At 28.2% G+C, this 18,812-nt stretch overlaps 3 protein-coding genes across 3 annotated transcripts; 2 read left to right on the top strand and 1 right to left on the bottom strand.

The window, feature by feature from the left end:
* The first annotated feature begins 5,318 nt into the window (after window positions 1-5,318).
* Window positions 5,319-8,260, top strand: LOC145184045 (co-chaperone protein HGH1 homolog). Its single transcript, XM_080059600.2, has 3 exons — window positions 5,319-6,051; window positions 6,198-6,388; window positions 6,616-8,260. Exons 1-3 carry the CDS (start codon window positions 5,334-5,336, stop codon window positions 6,853-6,855), a joined length of 1,149 nt encoding a protein of 382 aa, XP_079915726.2. The 5' UTR covers window positions 5,319-5,333; the 3' UTR covers window positions 6,856-8,260.
* Window positions 6,955-8,323, bottom strand: LOC145184048 (uncharacterized). Its single transcript, XM_080059604.2, has 2 exons — window positions 7,799-8,323; window positions 6,955-7,592 (listed from the first exon to the last, which is right to left on the bottom strand). The coding sequence occupies exons 1-2, from the start codon at window positions 8,321-8,323 to the stop codon at window positions 7,389-7,391; spliced, it is 729 nt and encodes a 242-aa protein (XP_079915730.2). The 3' UTR covers window positions 6,955-7,388.
* Window positions 8,324-8,530: 207 nt separating this feature from the next.
* On the top strand, window positions 8,531-18,480 carry LOC145184225 (protein phosphatase 1E-like). The gene is made up of 7 exons (XM_090092118.1): window positions 8,531-8,839; window positions 9,459-9,571; window positions 11,210-11,418; window positions 12,212-12,400; window positions 12,548-12,691; window positions 12,855-13,011; window positions 18,015-18,480. The coding sequence occupies exons 1-7, from the start codon at window positions 8,670-8,672 to the stop codon at window positions 18,233-18,235; spliced, it is 1,203 nt and encodes a 400-aa protein (XP_089948244.1). The 5' UTR covers window positions 8,531-8,669; the 3' UTR covers window positions 18,236-18,480.
* Window positions 18,481-18,812: the final 332 nt, after the last annotated feature.

Below are 18,812 nucleotides of genomic sequence, written 5' to 3'. Positions count from 1 at the left end.
ACTTTAGACAGTGATTTGAACTATGATCAGAAGAACTTTTAACAAAAACATTGAAAAAAATTATAAATAACGTTGCAGGTGGCAAAAGTATTGTCAATTAGTGAATTTTGGTCAAGAATTAATAAAAAGAGTAAGCATAAGTGTTCTGCTAAGTATTTTTTTAAAAGTGGAGGTTCCAATCACAGGTCGTAAAATTGAATATTTATTTAATTTTATTTTCAAGAAAAAACAACATCACTTCCATTAAAGCAACCATTTACTTTATTAAAATAAGTTTGTAGCCATGACAATTGAAAAAAATAATCATTTTTAAATGTTAGCCAATCAATTTAATACTAAATATGGTGTCCTTGAGCTTTCAGACTTGTTTGTGTTTTTCAGACATGTTTTCAGACACCAATACCCACTGGTGGTATTCATCAAAATTTTAAGTTTTTCATGGGGTTTTTCAAGGTAAACATGGCCATTTATTGTGGTTTTTCAAGAGGTGTTTCAAGGTAAACATGGCCATTTATTGTGGTATTGGGAAGATAAACCTTAAAACACAATCTTGATTGGTTGTAATAGCATCCCAAATTATGATTTTTGGGCAATGTTTTACAGTTTGATACACATTTTGGGGGTTTTATCTTTGGTGAGACAGCTACCTAATGTTTGTATAACTAAAACCGAGCTGTTCAATTGAAGATTTGTTGCTAAACACTACATCCTGTCTTTGATCAATCATTGTTTTTCTGACAGAAGACAATACAGTTTCATATACTTTTTTGAGAGAGAAGTTTTTCTTGCTGGAGCATGGCTCTTTAAATCAAATTATTTTCACAAACGTCTTGTAATTGTAATTCCATTTTGTGCAACAACAGTGGTAAATACCTCAGATGAAAGTTTAGAAGCACAATGTAAACGGCAAACATTTCTCTATCATTAATTCCTTAGTTTTTCCATAATAAGTGTTTGAATTTTTTTACCAAAGCAACAAAAAATATGACCAAGTAAAATTTAGTGTGTGTTTTGCATGAAAGATTTTCATCTATCACAACACCAAGATAAGTTATATTACTAGATAAATACAGTTTTTGACCACTTATTCTAAAGTTCAACTACTTTGCAAGATTCTTATTAGTTTTCTTAGAAAATTTAGTATGTTAGGTCTTAAATACTACTACCTCTATTTTCTTAGTATTCAATGAGACTTTATTTACTAGAATCCATTTACAAGACTGGTCATACCTTGATTAACATATTTAGTTTTTTGAGTAAGTTTGTTATCAGTTGAAGATTAGAATCATCAGCTAAATGATACGTATTTCAATTTTTGATAGAATAATTAAGATCATTGGTATAAAAAAATATGCATAAAAAGTTATACGACTTCCTAAATCAAAATCAATGCTTATGTAAACTGGTGTTTACATAAGCATTGATTTTGATTTAGGAAGTCGTATAACTTTTTATGCATATTTTTTTCAACAATTTGGCTCATATTGAAAAGACGAGAAATTGGAAGATAGTTGGTACATTCAATCGTAGATCCTGTTTTGTGGACTAGAATAATTTAGTTTAGCTTGAAGACATCAGGTAATATTCCATTATTTAAAATGAGGCTTAGCGGTTTACAAAGAATTCCTGACACCAGTTTAAGAAGTGTTGTTGGAAAACTGTTCGGTCCAACACTCTTACCTTTCGTATGATAATGGAATATAAAAAGTCGAGGGTTTCCTCTTTCGTTCTTTGTTGCATATAAAAAGAATAGCCATTAGGATTGATCATTAGGTTATTGATCAGATTAGATTGAAAGTCTTTAATCAATTGTAATGAAGAAATTAATAAAATAATTGAAGATAGCTTTAGAATTGATTTTGCATTTGTTGTTGATGAGTATGGGGAATTGGGGAGTACCTTTACATTTATCAATTCTTTTATACCTTTCCAAGTTTTTTTTATATATTGATATTGTGGCTAAAAATATTTTTGTAATATTTCTATTTGCTAAACTTCAGATGGTTGCTTAAACTATAACGATGTTGTTTAAACTTTACAAAAAGTAAATTTTTCATTTTACAGCTTTTTGATTTTAAAATTTTATGAAGTTTGTTTTTTAATTTTTATTGGTTTGAGAATGCCTTTTATTAACCAAGATTTTTATGACTAGTGAATTGAAATTTTGTTAACTTTTTGTAAAGGGCACATTTATTCAAAATACAACCAAAAATATTGATAAACTTTTTAGCTTTTTAAAATTTGAAATATCTGGATGAATTCAGCTTTTTTAAAATTTTTAAAGCACCTTTTAACAATAGGTTTTAGGTAAAGTTTGCATTTTGGATTGTGGCTTTATTATAAACTGAGTAAGATGATCAGATATTGAAGCGGTAATGTTGACTGAAATTGATGTATCGAGAAAATACAACAATTTGCTGACTAGATTTACTAAGAAACACCATTAGAACTTTTAAATTTCTCATTTTACCTATCATCTGTAGGTGTTTTTATCACTGTCTTATCCTCCTGATAATGCCGATAAAAAAAACGTTTATTAGTTTTATAATCCATAATTTTAAATAAAAAAATATCGCCTTCAAGAAATTTTCCTGATATATAGGATAGCAAGTGTTTACAAAATTTTGGGAGATAATATGTAATTTCTTTAAAAAAAAAAAAAAACGTCTACAAAAATATTTCACCAGATTTAAAAAAAGTTTATTCACACTTTATAGATACGGATTGGTCTCCAACTCTCTCATTAAAAAAATGATCAAAATCATTGAAAAAAATAAATTACCTTAAAATTCAAAAAATTCAGATTTTTTAATTATCTATTAATCTTAGCGAAATTACTGTCAAGTGGTATAAACACAAAAACCCACACAGTTTCTTAAAAAATAACAATGAATGAACTTTGCTCTATACTTAAAAAAGGTTTTTGATTACAGTTTTTACAGTGTTTTAATAACTTTTACCTTGGCTCAGCTCTTACGCCACCAAATAAACTTTATATTAATTATGGAAAAAACATATAACTGTCACAAAGCTTTAACTCATTTTATGGTACATTTGTATCAGCTTTAAAAGATCGATATTTACATATGAGCTTGGAAAATTGGACAAATTTAGGATAAACATCGTTTTACTATTTAAAACAAGTTGCTAAGTAAGAAAACTCTTTTGGGAGGAGAGTTACAGTGTCCGACAAAAAAAAAGCTTAGATAGACATGCAAGAGAACTCAACTAAATTTCTACAACTGATATAGAAAAATATAAACAAAAAATTTTTATTTGGTGCATTTATTCTTAGATAGAAAAAAAAACAAAAAAAAAATGACGAAAATTTGAGAATTTTTATTGAAATAATGAAATAGACCAAACTAATACTTTGTGGTGAAGCTACGGCTTTTGATCACTGCCTTGCACCGACGAGGCATACTCTCAACAAGTGATTGTAAGAGTTCCCCAGAAATGTTCTTCCATTTATTTTGAAGAATTTGAAACCACTCTTCTTCATCTTTTGGAGCTCTTGTCTTGATTCCATGATCCAATATACTCCAGAGATTCTCGATAGGGTTCAGATCAGGACTTTGAGCTGACCAAGAAAGAACCACTAATTTTTTGTTCTTCAAATAATTTTTCACATTGTTTGCCGTATGTTTCGGGTCATTATCTTGCTGAAAGACCCAACTTTTATCTTTAAAGAGCTCATTTGCACTAAGTATCAGTTGATGAATTAAGATTTGTTTGTACATTTTACTGTCCATAATACCAGGAATTTTATACAAACGACCAACACCCGATGAAGTAAAACATCCCCATACATTCACTTTTTTATCGTGCTTTACTGTTGGCTGTGTTACTAATGGATCGTAACGTTCATTATGTAACCGCCAAACACGCGACCGTCCACTGAAGCGCAAACAAAATGGTGACTCATCACTCCATAAAACATTTTTCTATTGTTCTATTGTCCAGTTCTGATATTGCTTTGCCCATTGAAGTCTTTTTTTCCGGTTACTTTCAGAAATAAATGGTTTTTTAACGCTCCAGTAAGATTTAAATTTCCCAATAGAATGGATCTTTCGAAGAACCGTCCGTTTGTCAACATCCAGTTTAAAATTTCTCTTTATTTCAGCCGCTGTTATCTTTCTATTCTTTCGAACCTCTCTTATAATTAATCTGTCATCTCTGGCAGTTGTTTTACGCCTTCTTCCGCTCCCTTCTTTTCGTTTAAAACTTCCCGTCAAATAATACTTGAACAAAAATCTTTGAATTGTAGTGCACCATCGATTCAATTTTTTTCCAATTTCATGGTCAGTGTATCCACTTTCATGCCATGCCACAATTTGGCCCTTTTCAAACTCAGTGAGTTGTTTTCTTATCTTTTTTTGAGTTGTCTGGCGAATTGTTCGATTTGGGTGCTTTGATAGAAAAAGTGACAATTAAAGCAAGAAAAATAATTTAGGATTACGTTTTCGCTCACAATAAATATTTTTTTTCACAACTCGCCAAAAATTTCTCCGGAATTCGACATGTCAAGCTCTAATTGACAAATAATAAAATGACGTAAACATGTGGTTGTAGTTTGCCCAAAGATATTTCTAGAATATTAAAGATACACTATTGAAATGAATTATTTCTTCCTGAAATAGTATTAAAATATATATATATTGTAAAGAATATTTGATTGTCTTTTTTTTTTGTTATAATTTTTTGAGAGTTTACCTGAGCTTTTTTTTTGTCGGACACTGTGGTATACACATCCATTTCGTATTTAAAATTGTCTAATTTTCTATTATATATACTTTTACGTTCTAAAACCTTAAAAAAACTTAATTTTCTTTTAAGTTCATGCATGTGGAATTACCAAAGTGGAAGTTTTAAATGATTGTTGTCAGGCTAACTTTACGGAATCACTCGAGCTTTACCAAACGTAAGCCATTTTGAAAGTCTCACGTTTTCCTCTTTTTGTTAAAGTTAACATTTAGTTTCTCTTTTTCTTTTCTTTATCTTTTTTAATGTCTTAGTATTTATATATTTACAAATCTTATACAAATTGCCAAATCATTTACAAATCTTATACAAAAATCATAAGATATACAAGTAGCGAGGGTCGAAAAAAGTTATTAAAATTGGAAATACTGTAATGGGAATGATAATACTGTAAAAACATTTTGTTGTTTTGTTATATACTGTTGTTATTCTGGTCTATCATGTTTAGCTATTCTTTTTACTGTTGTTTTAGTTGTTGTTACTGTTATTTTTGTTAATTCTTACATAACTAATATGGATAGCTTTTGTTATGTATATACTTGTAAATTAAGAATCTACTTGAAGATTATGAAATGGTTTGTATTCTAGAAATAAGTATAAAATTGGTATATTTTCTTATAATGGCTTGCAATGATGACATAGATAAAGCAATGAAAGAGATTTTACAATTTCTTGATACATTGTCTCCTGCTGACTATAAAAACAAGATTCTTGAATACATTCTTGGTATGACTGGAACAGCAGAAGGTGTGAAAGCTATTTCAAACAATGAATCACTTATTAAAGCTCTGAAGAAGCTCATCCTGTATGATGAAAATGAAAAAACACGCCTTAACAGTCTAAAGATTGTTGTAAATATAACATCAACAAGTAAAAATGATAATATTTTTGAAAAGTTCTTAGAAACTTTATTTATTACAGTTATGTTTAGTGTTGTTATAGATTCTGAATCAGAGTGTAGTGATTTGGTAGCTATGCTATTAACTAATATAACTCAAGTAAAAAACAATGCTGAAGCAGTTTTAGATTGTATTAAAAAAATAGACAATTTATCTATCAAAAAATTAGTTGATGCCTTTTGCATTGAAAATTACAATAGAAAAGGTTGCAATCTGCATCATATTGGTTCTTTCTTGGCAAATTTAACACTGTGTAATGAAGTACGATATCTACTCCTAAAAAGAGATGAATGCTTATTGAAGAGACTTTTACCATTTACACAATATGAAAAGTCCCTATCCAGAAGGTTATCTGTATCAAGAATTATAAAGAATTGCTTGTTTGAAACAGGTAGAAAAGAAAATTTTGATGTTTGTAGAAGTTTTTGTTATATGTACTATTGTTTATGTATATTTTGGTATATGTATTTAATTTTTTTTTTTTTTTCAGATTTAGTTAAAATTTAAAAGAATATTAAAAAAATGTTTTCATCTTAGATTTTCATGAATGGCTGTTGTCTGATGAAGTTGAGATAATTACTCACTTACTCATGCCTCTAGCTGGCCCTGAAGAATTTACTCCTGAAGAAAATGAAGTTCTTCCACTTGATCTGCAATATCTTCCAGATACAAAACAGCGAGAAAGTAATAAAGAAGTTCAGATTCTTTTGTGTGAGTCACTATTTCAGGTGAATTAATGACTTATACAGATTTACTTATCAATTTTGTTTTTTCTTTTATATTACAAAACATTTTAACAATGTAAACAATGATCTTATTTTGTATGAATTATATGAAAAATATTTAATTAGTTTTACAATCTTAGTTTTTGGTATCTTGTAAATGCTTTAACTGTTGATAGCCATGTATTAATTTAAGATATCACCACTAAACTAATAGAATACTTTATTTTAAGCTCTGTGCTACAAAGCCTTGTCGACTACAGCTAAAGAATAATGGCTCCTATTACATCCTTCGGGAGTTCCATAAATCATTAGACAATGATGATGCCATTGAAAAACCCCTAGTAAATCTCATCCAAGTATTAATTGGAGATGAACCTGAACCAGGAAAAGAGAATTTAAGAACACTTGAAATACCTGAAGACATTCAACAGCAGTTCAATCAGATTGATAATGAGGAAACTCAAAATTGAAAGTTTAACATAAGTTTTTTTTGTGATCAATAGCTCTGAGGTGATTTTACCAGATCCAATTATAGTTTAAACTGAAATGAAGAAACTTTTCAATTAAAATTTTTACAATTCAAAAGATCAAATACTTTTCACATACTTTTTTTTTTTTATCTAGTTTCTTTTTTATTTATTTTTTTTTTAACCAACAAATACTCATAATGAATTTGGATCTAAAATAGTTTAAGAATGTCAAGCATGAGCAAATTCTTCCTCACACAAATAGAAGACTATAAAAGAATCCATTTGCCTAGAGAAAACTTATTTAAAAATTACTTAACAAATAGATCTCCATAATCGATATTTAAAATAAAAAACTAAACAGAGGTGCTAAGATTTTCTTGTAATAATTATCTTTCAAAAACATGTTTATTTCATTTGCTTGTAAAATAAATAGCTCTTCTTTACCTGGTGGGAATTTGATTTCGTACTATAAAGAGTCAAATTTTTTGATTTAAAAGAATGATTGATAAAATTTATGATTATTTATGAAGCAACTAATAGTAAGAAATTTGATTTTTTGTAAACTTCTGCTTTGTCCATTGTTCATCTATTGCTTGCATGAAGTCTGGACGTACAACTTTTACTCTGTTTGAAAAGTAATCTCTCTCGAACATAGTTTCTGTAATAGGTTTTCGAATGACTAAACCTTCGACATAACCATCATAATATAAAGATTTTGTGTTGAGTAACTCCACAATCTATGGGGATATTTTAGTTTAATTAAACACCGTACATGAAAATGTTTCATTAAATCGAATCAAAACGATTAATTTAATAAAATATGTGCGTGTGTATGTGTGTGTGTATACTTGTATCAAATTTCTACAATATAACAATTTACTCGTATATAACCTAAGAAAAACAGAAAGTATTTTTTTTAACCAGGAGTAGTGATAAGATTTACCTTAAAAGTATCGAAGTTGAAACCTTCTGTTATTTGTGGAACATGTGGTATTCCTGTATTTCTCAAAAAGTTATCTCTTTCTTCAACTGAAAAAAAAAGGTGTTTTTTTTGGTCATATATATCAAACGCCATGAAATAATCACTTAAGTTTTTGTAATGAATTGAGTGCTTAGCATACAGCCATTCACCGAATAGTATATGACGTTCTGGTTCTAGTATTGAATAGAGAGTTTGGCGGTGTTTTTCAATCCAAGTATCTAAAGCATTAAACTGTCTGTGTGTGTTACTGAATACGTAATGCGATCTGTTTTGAATAGCAATCGATAGGTCTTTCTTAATACTTATTCCAATGTTAGCACCATCTACTTTCTCTTCAATAATAAGTCTTTGAGCTTTTAAAAAAGTTTCTGCTTCCTTTTTTGAAAGAACAAGATCATCTCTTGATACACCATTACCACCAGCATCAAGTAGATGTCTTGTCCGTGGAAACTTAAAAATATGATCTTGAGAATAAGTTACAGACATTTTCGTTCCGTGATGAAGTAATAAAGAAATAATATTAACTACTATTAAAAAACTATAAACTGCAAATTAATAAGATGAATAAAAAAGTATGAGATGTTAGACGTTACTCCGATACACAGACTCAAGTTATAAAATGAATTCGAAAGAAATACAGTTTTGTTTACACTTAAATCCGCTATTATGGATTTCACCATTATGCTGTAATAATAGACTTACTTACTACAGCCGCAATTGACTTGACAAGCCTACGTTTAGGCTGGAATACTTCTGAAAGTTGAAAAAAACTGCTAAAATGTTCAATGGTTAAAAATATTAACCACTATTTTTTACTTCCCAACTCTATAAGATGCCATTAGTAAGCTTAAATGCTGCTGAACACCTTGCATGTAGCAAGTTTATAGATTCTCTTCTAAGTCAGAAAGAAGAGATTATTTTGAAGTCATTTTGCTTTTCCTTAACAAAGGATGAAATAGAAGGAGAACTAATAGATGTGCTTAAACGATTTTTAGATGAAAAGTAAGTTCATGTTCAAATGAAATTACACATAAAAACTAGAATAAATTGTATGCTAAAACTAATTGTAATTGAGGTCAATGATAACTTCATGGTAATTAGTTGAGATATTCCAAAAAAAAGTAAAAATAACATAGGTTCTTTTTTCACATATACATACCTAGTATTGTTGTATTATAATAGAATTAAAAATCTTAACTTAGCACTTACTATAATTAGCAGCAAGAATATCTGTTATTTTGAAAGTGAATCTAGTTAAATGTATTTATTTCAAAATCATCTTATATTTTAGTTAATTTCTTATGATATAGTTTGATCTTGATCTATTTATGCTATTAGCATCAAATACCCTTTTTATTACAAAAATCTGAAATGAGGTATAAACTGAACTAATTAAAATATCACATTTTTTTAATACAAGATATGTAATGCAACTTGCATTATATATCTTGCATAAAAAAATACTTAATTTTTTTTAAATGCACCTGAAAACATCTAAAACTTTTATATGAGATAGATTTTTTTTGTATATAAATGGTATTTATCAATGAATTTAAATTCCAATGTATTTACTTGCATTAAATATTATATTTTTATACATATTTATTGATCAAATTTACAGGCGTTGCCCTCCATTTCTTACAGCATCTTTTATAAATATCGCAAAAGATAGGTTTCTGACCCAAGACCTTTCGACCTTTACTCTTGAAAAGATTCATGAAGCTGATATTATAGGTATGGTTGAACTTTATATTCTTAAATGAAGTTAATTTAAGCTTGCCTAAATTATGACTTGTCAAAAAATTTTCCACTTAAAGAAATCATTTTAAAATGCTCATTTTGCAGAGTATTTTTCATTTTGCTATTTTTGAATCAGGGAAAAAGAATACTGAACAATATAAATGGAAGTTATTTCCACTTTATTTTAAATGAATCTCAAGGTAAATATTTATGTTGATTTCTATTTTAAAGCTTAAGGAAGTATGAATGTCCATTTTAGTATATTAAATATTCTGTTGTGGCTCTCAATTCGCCAGCATTTAAAGATCCTTAATATGAAAAATCATAGTTTCCTTTTTAAAACTTTATGACTTCACAATAAATGCTTTACAATTTACCAATATCTAAGCATGAAAAAAGTCAAGAGTTAGAAATTTTACAATAGTTAATTGAAAATTAAATTAAAAAAGACTAGTTCTAACATCATTTTTTTTTTCTTTTTTTTAATTTTATTTTGTTTTAAATTGTTCAATGAATAAATAAAAACTTCCATAAATAAACTTTGATAAAATAACTGTTTGATAAATAAAAAACAACCTTTGAAATTTTTGAAATTTTGTTTTATATTTAAACCAGTTTTTTTGACTACAGTAAGTCTCTTTACTTTTTATACCTTAAACTATCACCTTAAGTTATCAATATATATATGTATGTACATATATATGTTAATAACTTAAGGTGATAATTTATGAAAATGTACATACATACATACATACATACATACATACATACATACATACATACATACATACATACATACATACATACATACATACATACATACATACATACATACATACATACATATTTAAAATTCATCAAATATTTAAAAAAATACTAACCTACATACATCAAATATTTTAAAAAATACTAACCTACCGTTTTTTATCTCAATTGTTTTTAAAATATTTAGCCTTTGATAAAAATAGATAAGTTAAAAAAGTAAAATATGAATAAAAAGTTTTTTTCTTTTTATGAAAGTCTTTTAGCTTTCCTTATTGCTGATACTTTTAAAAAAAATTTTTTTTCTTATTGCTGATACTTTAAAAAAAATTTTTTTTTTCTTATTTTGATATATTGATATATTGGAGAAATGTTCTATGCTTGTTGTAAAATTGACATTTTTGCATAACTGTTTTCACAGCTCATAGTTCAGTCTTTTCCATTTTTGTTACAGAGTGAAACTGTGGTTTATCAGACACTTACCACATGGTTCAGCAGTTGTACCTAATATTCTATTATAATAACCCTTCTTATTTTCACATTGATCTATCACTCTGCTCCAAAAATAACAATTTTAAATTTTTGATTGGATGTTTCAAATGGAAAGTGATAGTAAATTTTTATTTATAAATGTGATCAAGTATGTTTATATTACAAAAATGAAGGTTATAAATTTGAATTAATAATTTCTATTATACATTAGTACATTTTAATTGAATTATCGAATGGCTATTAAACAACTTAAAGATCAAAATCACAAGTCAACAAAAATTATGTCTGGCAGTATATATGTATAAGATTTTAAATATATAAATTTATATACATGCCATACTATATAATTGGTATATTTTAAATGGTGTTATGTTATAGAGTATGATGCAGCTAGGTTGACCTTTGGCTTAAAAGAAGCAGTAAAACAGCTTTTACATGATATAGATGCAAAAAATATTCAGTTAGAGCTGCATCAGCATGTTCGTCGCTACACAGTTAGTGATTTCTCTATTAAAAATATGAGGCGGAATATGGAAGACAGACATATTGCATTTACTGACATTAATACGCTTTTTGGGCTTAATGAAGTATGATTTTACTTTAAAATTTTTTACTTTGAAAAATTTTTGAAAAAGTGATTTTCTTTTTAATATAAGGTTTAGTAATAAAATTTATTTATAAGATTTAACAATAAAATATATTTTAGGTTTAATAGCATTGAAATATATGTATAAAATTTAATAAAATGTAATGTTTAATAACAAAGGTTGGTATATCCATCATATTTTGCAGTTTTTCTAGGCACTAATGTTTAATTGGCAGTTATAAATTTCTTTTTTTAAATCCTTGTTTATGATACTTTGTTTTTTTGGTAAGATAAAATTTTCAGCTCTTGAAAGAATTGGCAAAGGATGCTTTAAAATTTATTGAACAAAGTTTTGATAAAGGTTAGAGAACAAATTTTAAAAGGTTTTGGATTTTTTTTTTAGCAAATAAGTCCTGGTTTTTATTTGTACAATTTTCTGATTAAAAAGAAATCCTTGAATATAATTTTTTTATATTAAAAAATTACATTTTGAAGTGATTTGTTACAAAAAAATTATAGATATCAAAATTGATTTTAAAAATTGACTATATGATTTTAAACATTAATTTTTTATGTAAATAATGATTAACAAATAATTTAAAAATTTCTAAACATGGCTATAAAATTATGTTTATAGAAACAAGATTTAAAATAGATATAATAGATTTATAATAGATATATTTTAAATAAAAATGAATGTATTTTAAATAAAAATAGATATGCTTTAAATAAGAATAGATGCCTTTTGAATAAAAAGTACTTGAATGATTATATAAAGTTACTTTAAAATTTAGATCGAATGTAACCAATCATTGTTTGCTGTTTTTGATGGTCATGGTGGCATAGATGCATCAAATTATGCGGCCTCTCATTTGTTGTGTAAATTAAAATCATCTAGACATTTGTTGAACAACCCCAGTATGGCCTTAAAAGAAGCAATAATGCAAATAGATGCAGACTTTTTTGACAAATGTAAACGCGAGGTTTGTTTTAAATGGCTCTTTCCTTGGTTCATCCTTATTTTGACAGGTTGTTAGAAATTTCTCATTTTATTTCTCAATTAGTAGTTTTCTAACTGATGATATGTCACACTTTTTTAGTGTTTTTTGTTTATTTGTTTTTTTTTGTAGAAACTGCGTTGTGGTTCTACTGCTGTTGTGGCATTAATACAAGGTCAAAATTTAACTGTTGCATGGGTTGGCGATTCTCAAATTGTTCTGTGTAAAGGAGGGAATGCAATTCAGCTCATGGAGCCACATAAACCAGAGCGAGAGGTCTTATTTTAGCTGCTGTATAATGTTATCAGTACTAGCATAACACTTTCTGCTTCCTGTTGAACTTGATAAAAATTGTCATTCTTATATATATTTGTTATATTTGCATTGGAAAATCTAAACTAAAGTTACTTACTGTTACTGTATAAATAATTTTTATTAGGATGAACGACAACGCATTGAGACTTTGGGAGGATGTGTTGTTTACTTCAATGGTTGGAGAGTTAATGGGCAGTTATCTGTTTCACGTGCTATTGGAGACTGTGAACAGAAACCTTACATAACTAGTGAGCCTGATGTAGAAGAGTTTGAAATGGAAGGTTGGTAAAAATTCTCGTTAAATAATTATCCTAATTATTTCCTAATTATTGTTATTTTTTGTTTTTCTTTGTTATATTTATGTTTTATAAACTTTTTTTACTCTATTAAAGACATTTTTTTAGTTCTTTGTTGACACAAGAAACAGTTAAAAAAAAACTAAGAGCTGGTTCTTTTTTTTGTACTTTTCATTATTTTTAAACCAAACACAGTAACTCATAAAGAAAATATGATAGAGTTTTCATTTAGAAAACTATTTGAAATATATCAGTTATGTTTATCTTAATCTATTGGAATACTTCAGGCTTTGTTTTATATAGTTTTTTTTAATTTAATTCCCTTTTTTTTACCTGATTTTCACACATAAACACACACGCACATACACAAAAGCAGGTGTAAATTTTAAATAAAAAAGCTAAATTTCAAATAAATGGAATATTATGCTATATATATTTAAATATCTTAAGTACAAAAAGTTACAAGAAAAGATATTTGTGCAATATCTGTGGCTTGATACTAAGAGCTCCAACGCCCAAAATCTTAATTTTCAGCTACAGCTAAAGATTTTTTCCTTTTTACAATTAAGTAGCACAGTAACCATCTGCATCAATAATCAATGACAATATTGATCTTTTAAACTGAGACATTTACATTCATAAAATAATATGTAGGAGAATTAACTATACTTTACAGATACTTTTCCTCCTGTTTTAAAAATGCAACTGGGCGATATTTTACTAACACTTTTTTGCAATTTTTTTATCATGTTCAAAATGAGACTAAATGACCACATTTTAAGAGACAGTAGGGCTTTGTATTGAAAAATTTAAGTGACAGTAAGTTAGCTAAACTTTAAATTTTAACAAACTTACCATCATTTAATTTTTGTCTTTCAATGTGATTAGTAATCAAATGGACCTTATTCAAACTTTTTCTAATGGCTGCATTTACTGACATAGTTAATATACTGACATATTTTATTCACACAGTCTAAATCTCACTGGTTATGGAAATTCGCAGCAATCATTAAATGTAATTTCCTCCAACTGTTGTAAATTTTATTGATTTTGTTAAAAAGAAATTTAAGGTTTCTAGAATGATTTACAACTGCTGTGAATAAGCTGAAAAATAGTAAAAGTTTAAATTATTTGCTCTCATCTTAGATGTTTTTTTTTTTTCTTTTAATAAATCATTCTAACACTATTCTCATTTCAAAGCATTTTGAGACTAGTCTTTGTATTTTTCATTTAATTTATAATTTTATTAGCTCAGTCTCATTTATGATATATTATGAGATCTCATATGGTCTTGTCTTCTATGGTCTTGTTTTCTATGGTCTCATACAGTGGTTTTCATAAATTTAGACGCACTCATATTTGAGAATAGAAATTTTTAGTTTTTTAACGATAAAACAATAACGAAAAAAGATTTCGGTTTAGTTTTTTTTCTATTTATGAGATAAATACATACAGAATACAAAATTTATAAAAATTTACAAAAAAATACAAATACTAAGTAATAATTAGGTACAACTAGATGGTATTAAAAAAATAAGACAGAAAAAATTATTCATAAATTTAGACGCATGATACACTAGGAGGCGTAATTTATGAACCAATCAATATTTTGTGTATCTGCATTTTGCTTTAATACAACTAAGAACTCTTCTAGGCATAGACTCAACAAGATTTTTACACATCGCTTCTGGGACCCTATACCAAGTCTCCTTAAGGACGTCCTTCAGCTGGCCAAGTGTGGAAATTCTAACCTTTGCCAATTCACGGTCAATCGAAGCCCAAATGTTTTCAATCGGGTTCAAATCAGGTGAGTATGGAGGCCACAGTATTGTCTTGATATTATTATCATTGAACCACTCCTTTGTATCGCATGCAGTTTGTGCAGTAGCGCCATCTTGTTGAAGTTTCCATGGTTTATCATTGAGCATAAGCAGGTCAATTGATGGAATTAGGCTGTTTTCCAGTATTTCTACGTATATTCTGGAGTTGATTCTTCCAGTGTATGTTTGGCATATACCAACACCTTTGTAATTGAAGCATGACCAGATTCCTATCGAGCCTCCTCCACTTTGTACAGTTGGTCTAATGTACCTGGCATAATACTTTTCATGAGCCATTCTTTTGACTGTTATGTTAGATTTGCAATTGATAAGCTCAAAGTTACTCTCATCACTCCACGTAATGTTTTTCCATTGTTCTTTTGTCCAATACCTTCTTTCACAACACCATTTTAGTCTCCTTTGTTTATCATATGGACCCAGGAGCGGTTTCTTCAAAGCAGAGTAGACTCCAATCTTGTATTTGATAAGTATTCGGCAGACTATGCTTTGAGAAATAGATGTATTTCGCGTTGTATTGAATTCTGTGGTCAATTCTTTGTTACTAATTCTTGGATTAGCTCTGACAGCTCTAAAAAGGGCACTATCGTCCTTTCTGGTGATTAATAAGGGTCTACCTGGCCTCGTTTTCTTGCTGGCACCACCAGTGTGAAGAAAGTTTTGCTTCGTTGTCTGAACGCATTTCTCAGAAACTCCAATTAACCTGGCGATTTCTCTATTACTTTTGGTTTTTTCTTTGATGTGAGCAATAATTTGCCATCTTTCACCTTGAGTGATACGTCTTTTGCCCATTTTTTGCATCTTTTTACAGCAAAGCTAACTTAACTTTTGTTTATTTATTAAATAATGATTAACTAATTCCAGGTAAGTCATATTTATGTAAGGTTTTTTGACAAAATCAATTAATTTAGGCTTATTAATGAGAAATATGGGAAAAAAACTACTAGTTACCTATCAACTAACAAGATATAAGACTTTTTTGATTGTGCGTCTAAATTTATGAATAAAATAAAATCAAGCTTATCAATTAACTTTTTTGTGTTAATTGGTATAGAATGAGTAATAAACATCCTGTAAAAAAATTAAGGAACTCTATAATAGAGTTTCACTTCCTTTACTAATTTATATATCAAACATAGCGGTAGCACTTTTATTTTATTTTTATTTTAAGCATTTTCTTACATATATGTAAAAAAAAATGAGTGTGTCTAAATTTATGAAAACCACTGTATATTTTGTTGTATCATGTTGTCTTGTTAAAAAATACTATGATACTTTTTATTTTTAGATGCAGACTCTTATTGCACAGTTGTAAAATAATTTGTTAAGATGATTTTTTTGTTTTGGTGCACTATACAAAATACCCTATTTACAGTATTTACAGTATTGTAGAAATAATAACTCAAGTTCATTAGTTTTGAACATTGGCACTTTTGGCACCAAGAAACAGAAATACATTTTTGAAAATCTCATCTCCTTGAGATAGGATTTAATCATGTGAAATTTCCATCCAAGTGAAATTTCCATCCAAGTGAAATTTTTTTGCATTTTTTTTCATTTGTATGTGTTCTAGTGAAACAAACCTATATGTTTTCTCTTTGTAGTGTATATCATGTTTCATCTTAAAACAGCATTCAGCAAAATTATAGTGTAATTAAATATTTACTTGCTAAAAATAGTATTAGCATACTCAGCATACTTGTATGTCTCTTTATCCTATATAGACTGGTGGTTGTGCAAATTTATTCCCTCCCTGCACCCCACCCCATTTCTACCTTCTCCTCGTACATATTATAATTATAAAAGCCTAGTCCAGACAGTGTTAAGATTAATGGTAAGTTAAATTCCAGATATTGGAGAATGAAGTGCCATTTCATCCAAAGATCTTAAAACCTTAGCACAGTTGGGTTGATCAAAGCCACATCCCTGAATGATAACAGTTTTCTTCTCTAAAAACTCCTTCAGATTTTTTCCAGTGTAGAGGAGAACAGTAATCTCACTTACATGGTCTTCATAGAAACAGTATTCAGGTGGTGGAACTGTATTGATAATTTATTCATCCAATTTCTCATTAAACAAGCATAGATTAGAGAAATTGTACTTTTGTATCTGCAAATCAGGTTTGCCATCAGACTCATGCCTCCCAAATTCATTTGCTAGTGATCTGAATTTCTTTTGAACTCTTTTCTCATCTAGTGGTCCATTACAGTAGCAACTTTAATATGCTTCACCATAGTACTGTATTTTGTAAAAAAAGTTATTGGTCATCACTTGAAACTTACAATACATCAAAAGTTTAAGAGATATTAATTTGATTTTAAGAAGTACTTACAGATAGTATAAGGATGAGCATGAGGTCAGAGGCCAATGTAAACTTCACTTGATTGAGTTGAAGGTGTTGGAAAAGTGTGTTCAGATGGTGATGGTTCTCCTCTAGATTTCAAACTATGCTTAGTATGATCACCTAGTTGACTTCAGTATCCTTCTAGTTCCTCAGTTAAAAATCAAATTCTGGTCAAACAGGTTCATAATGATCTTTATAGATCACCATAAAACCTGTTTGACCCATCCACATTTAATTTTCAACTAATACCAACACATACACAAGCATGAAGAAAATCTAACCCCCTGAAGCTTATTGTTCTGACACATTACTAGCATAGAGATATTAGTACGATAAACTTTTTTTTTTCAACAAAGTTTTCACCACACTTGAGTTGATATTTCTTAACATCATAAGAATTATTCAAAAAGTGACACCAGTTCCTAACATCACTATATAGTTCTACTATATCCTACTATAACAACTTTTTGTATTTCATTTATTACTCTCAACACGCAATCTGTTGAGTCATGGTTTTGCTTTAAATTCAAGATAGTTTCACTTTTTACGGGTCTCAGGTAAAAAAATCAGTAAAATACAGGGAAAAATTGATTTATTTCAGATTTTAAATGAAGACTTCATGTTTTCTTAAGTAGTTATTGTGTTTTTGTTTAATCAAAATAATACATGTTTTATAAAAAGCATACACAAAAAAAATAACCAGTTTTTAATTCGTTTTCAACTGTTTCTCATGTCAACCTACTGGAAAGGGTTACCAAAAAAAACTTGAAGTAAAAATACTTCATCTGAAAACCTCTAAAAACTAGGAGATGAAGAGTTTCTCATTCTCGCTTGTGATGGGTTATGGGACAATGTTGATCCATTTGAAGCTGTTCAGTTGGTTAGTGCCTGTGTTAAAAACAATTGCCGCAGCTCTGCTGCCGAAGAATTGGTAATGCTGGCAAAAAAGAACAAGTCTGAAGACAACATCACAGTACTGATAGTTTATTTGGATAATAATCAGAATTCTTCAATAACAATTGATTGATATCTTCCTATTCATCTTTATTATGTCGTCATTTTGATAGATTTGATTTATTTATTATCTATAATATATATCTGGTATCTATACATATTTTGTAATCATAATTTATCATTTATTTACTTTTTTTTACACATTTTGCCATGTATATATATTTGAAGAACTTTCTTACATTTTACTAATATTTTACGCACAAGATTTATTATACATTAAATTTTACAAACCTTTTTGTATCAGTTTTACGAATTTTATACTTTGCTTTAATCGATTGCCTTTGTCAGTGGAGAAAAGGTAAAGAAAATAATAAATACGTATATAGCCTATACTTATAGTTCCCTCTACTTGAATGCTTTATAAAACAGCCTCTATTTGATATCTTGTAGCAATTGATTTCCATTGACTTATGTTATTTAACTAACCATTTCTATAAATATATTATGCGTGTTTTAACTTTTTGTAAAAAAATATTTGTAAAAAAAAATATTTTTAACCTCTGAAACTGGAAATTATATGCAGCCATTTTAAATATATATTATTTCAATACGTAGAAGTATTTGCCTGTTTAAATACTAATCCATCTTTT

This window comes from Hydra viridissima, unplaced genomic scaffold (genome assembly GCF_058129835.1).
Source record: "Hydra viridissima isolate aposymbiotic clone 2 unplaced genomic scaffold, HvirCarnegie_v1 scaffold_7, whole genome shotgun sequence".
Classification (NCBI taxonomy): Eukaryota; Metazoa; Cnidaria; class Hydrozoa; order Anthoathecata; family Hydridae; genus Hydra; species Hydra viridissima.
This window is presented reverse-complemented; position numbering and strand designations above follow the sequence as displayed.

Coding starts and splice junctions, on each gene's coding strand:
- LOC145184045 (XM_080059600.2), top strand. CDS start 5,334: ATGGTTTGTATTCTAGAAATAAGTATAAAATTGGTATATTTTCTTATA. Junction 6,052..6,197: donor GAATTGCTTGTTTGAAACAG/GTAGAAAAGAAA, acceptor TTTTCATCTTAG/ATTTTCATGAATGGCTGTTG. Junction 6,389..6,615: donor TGTGTGAGTCACTATTTCAG/GTGAATTAATGA, acceptor CTTTATTTTAAG/CTCTGTGCTACAAAGCCTTG.
- LOC145184048 (XM_080059604.2), bottom strand. CDS start 8,323: ATGTCTGTAACTTATTCTCAAGATCATATTTTTAAGTTTCCACGGACA. Junction 7,593..7,798: donor TCAACTTCGATACTTTTAAG/GTAAATCTTATC, acceptor ATATCCCCATAG/ATTGTGGAGTTACTCAACAC.
- LOC145184225 (XM_090092118.1), top strand. CDS start 8,670: ATGCCATTAGTAAGCTTAAATGCTGCTGAACACCTTGCATGTAGCAAG. Junction 8,840..9,458: donor AAACGATTTTTAGATGAAAA/GTAAGTTCATGT, acceptor TCAAATTTACAG/GCGTTGCCCTCCATTTCTTA. Junction 11,419..12,211: donor CGCTTTTTGGGCTTAATGAA/GTATGATTTTAC, acceptor TTTAAAATTTAG/ATCGAATGTAACCAATCATT.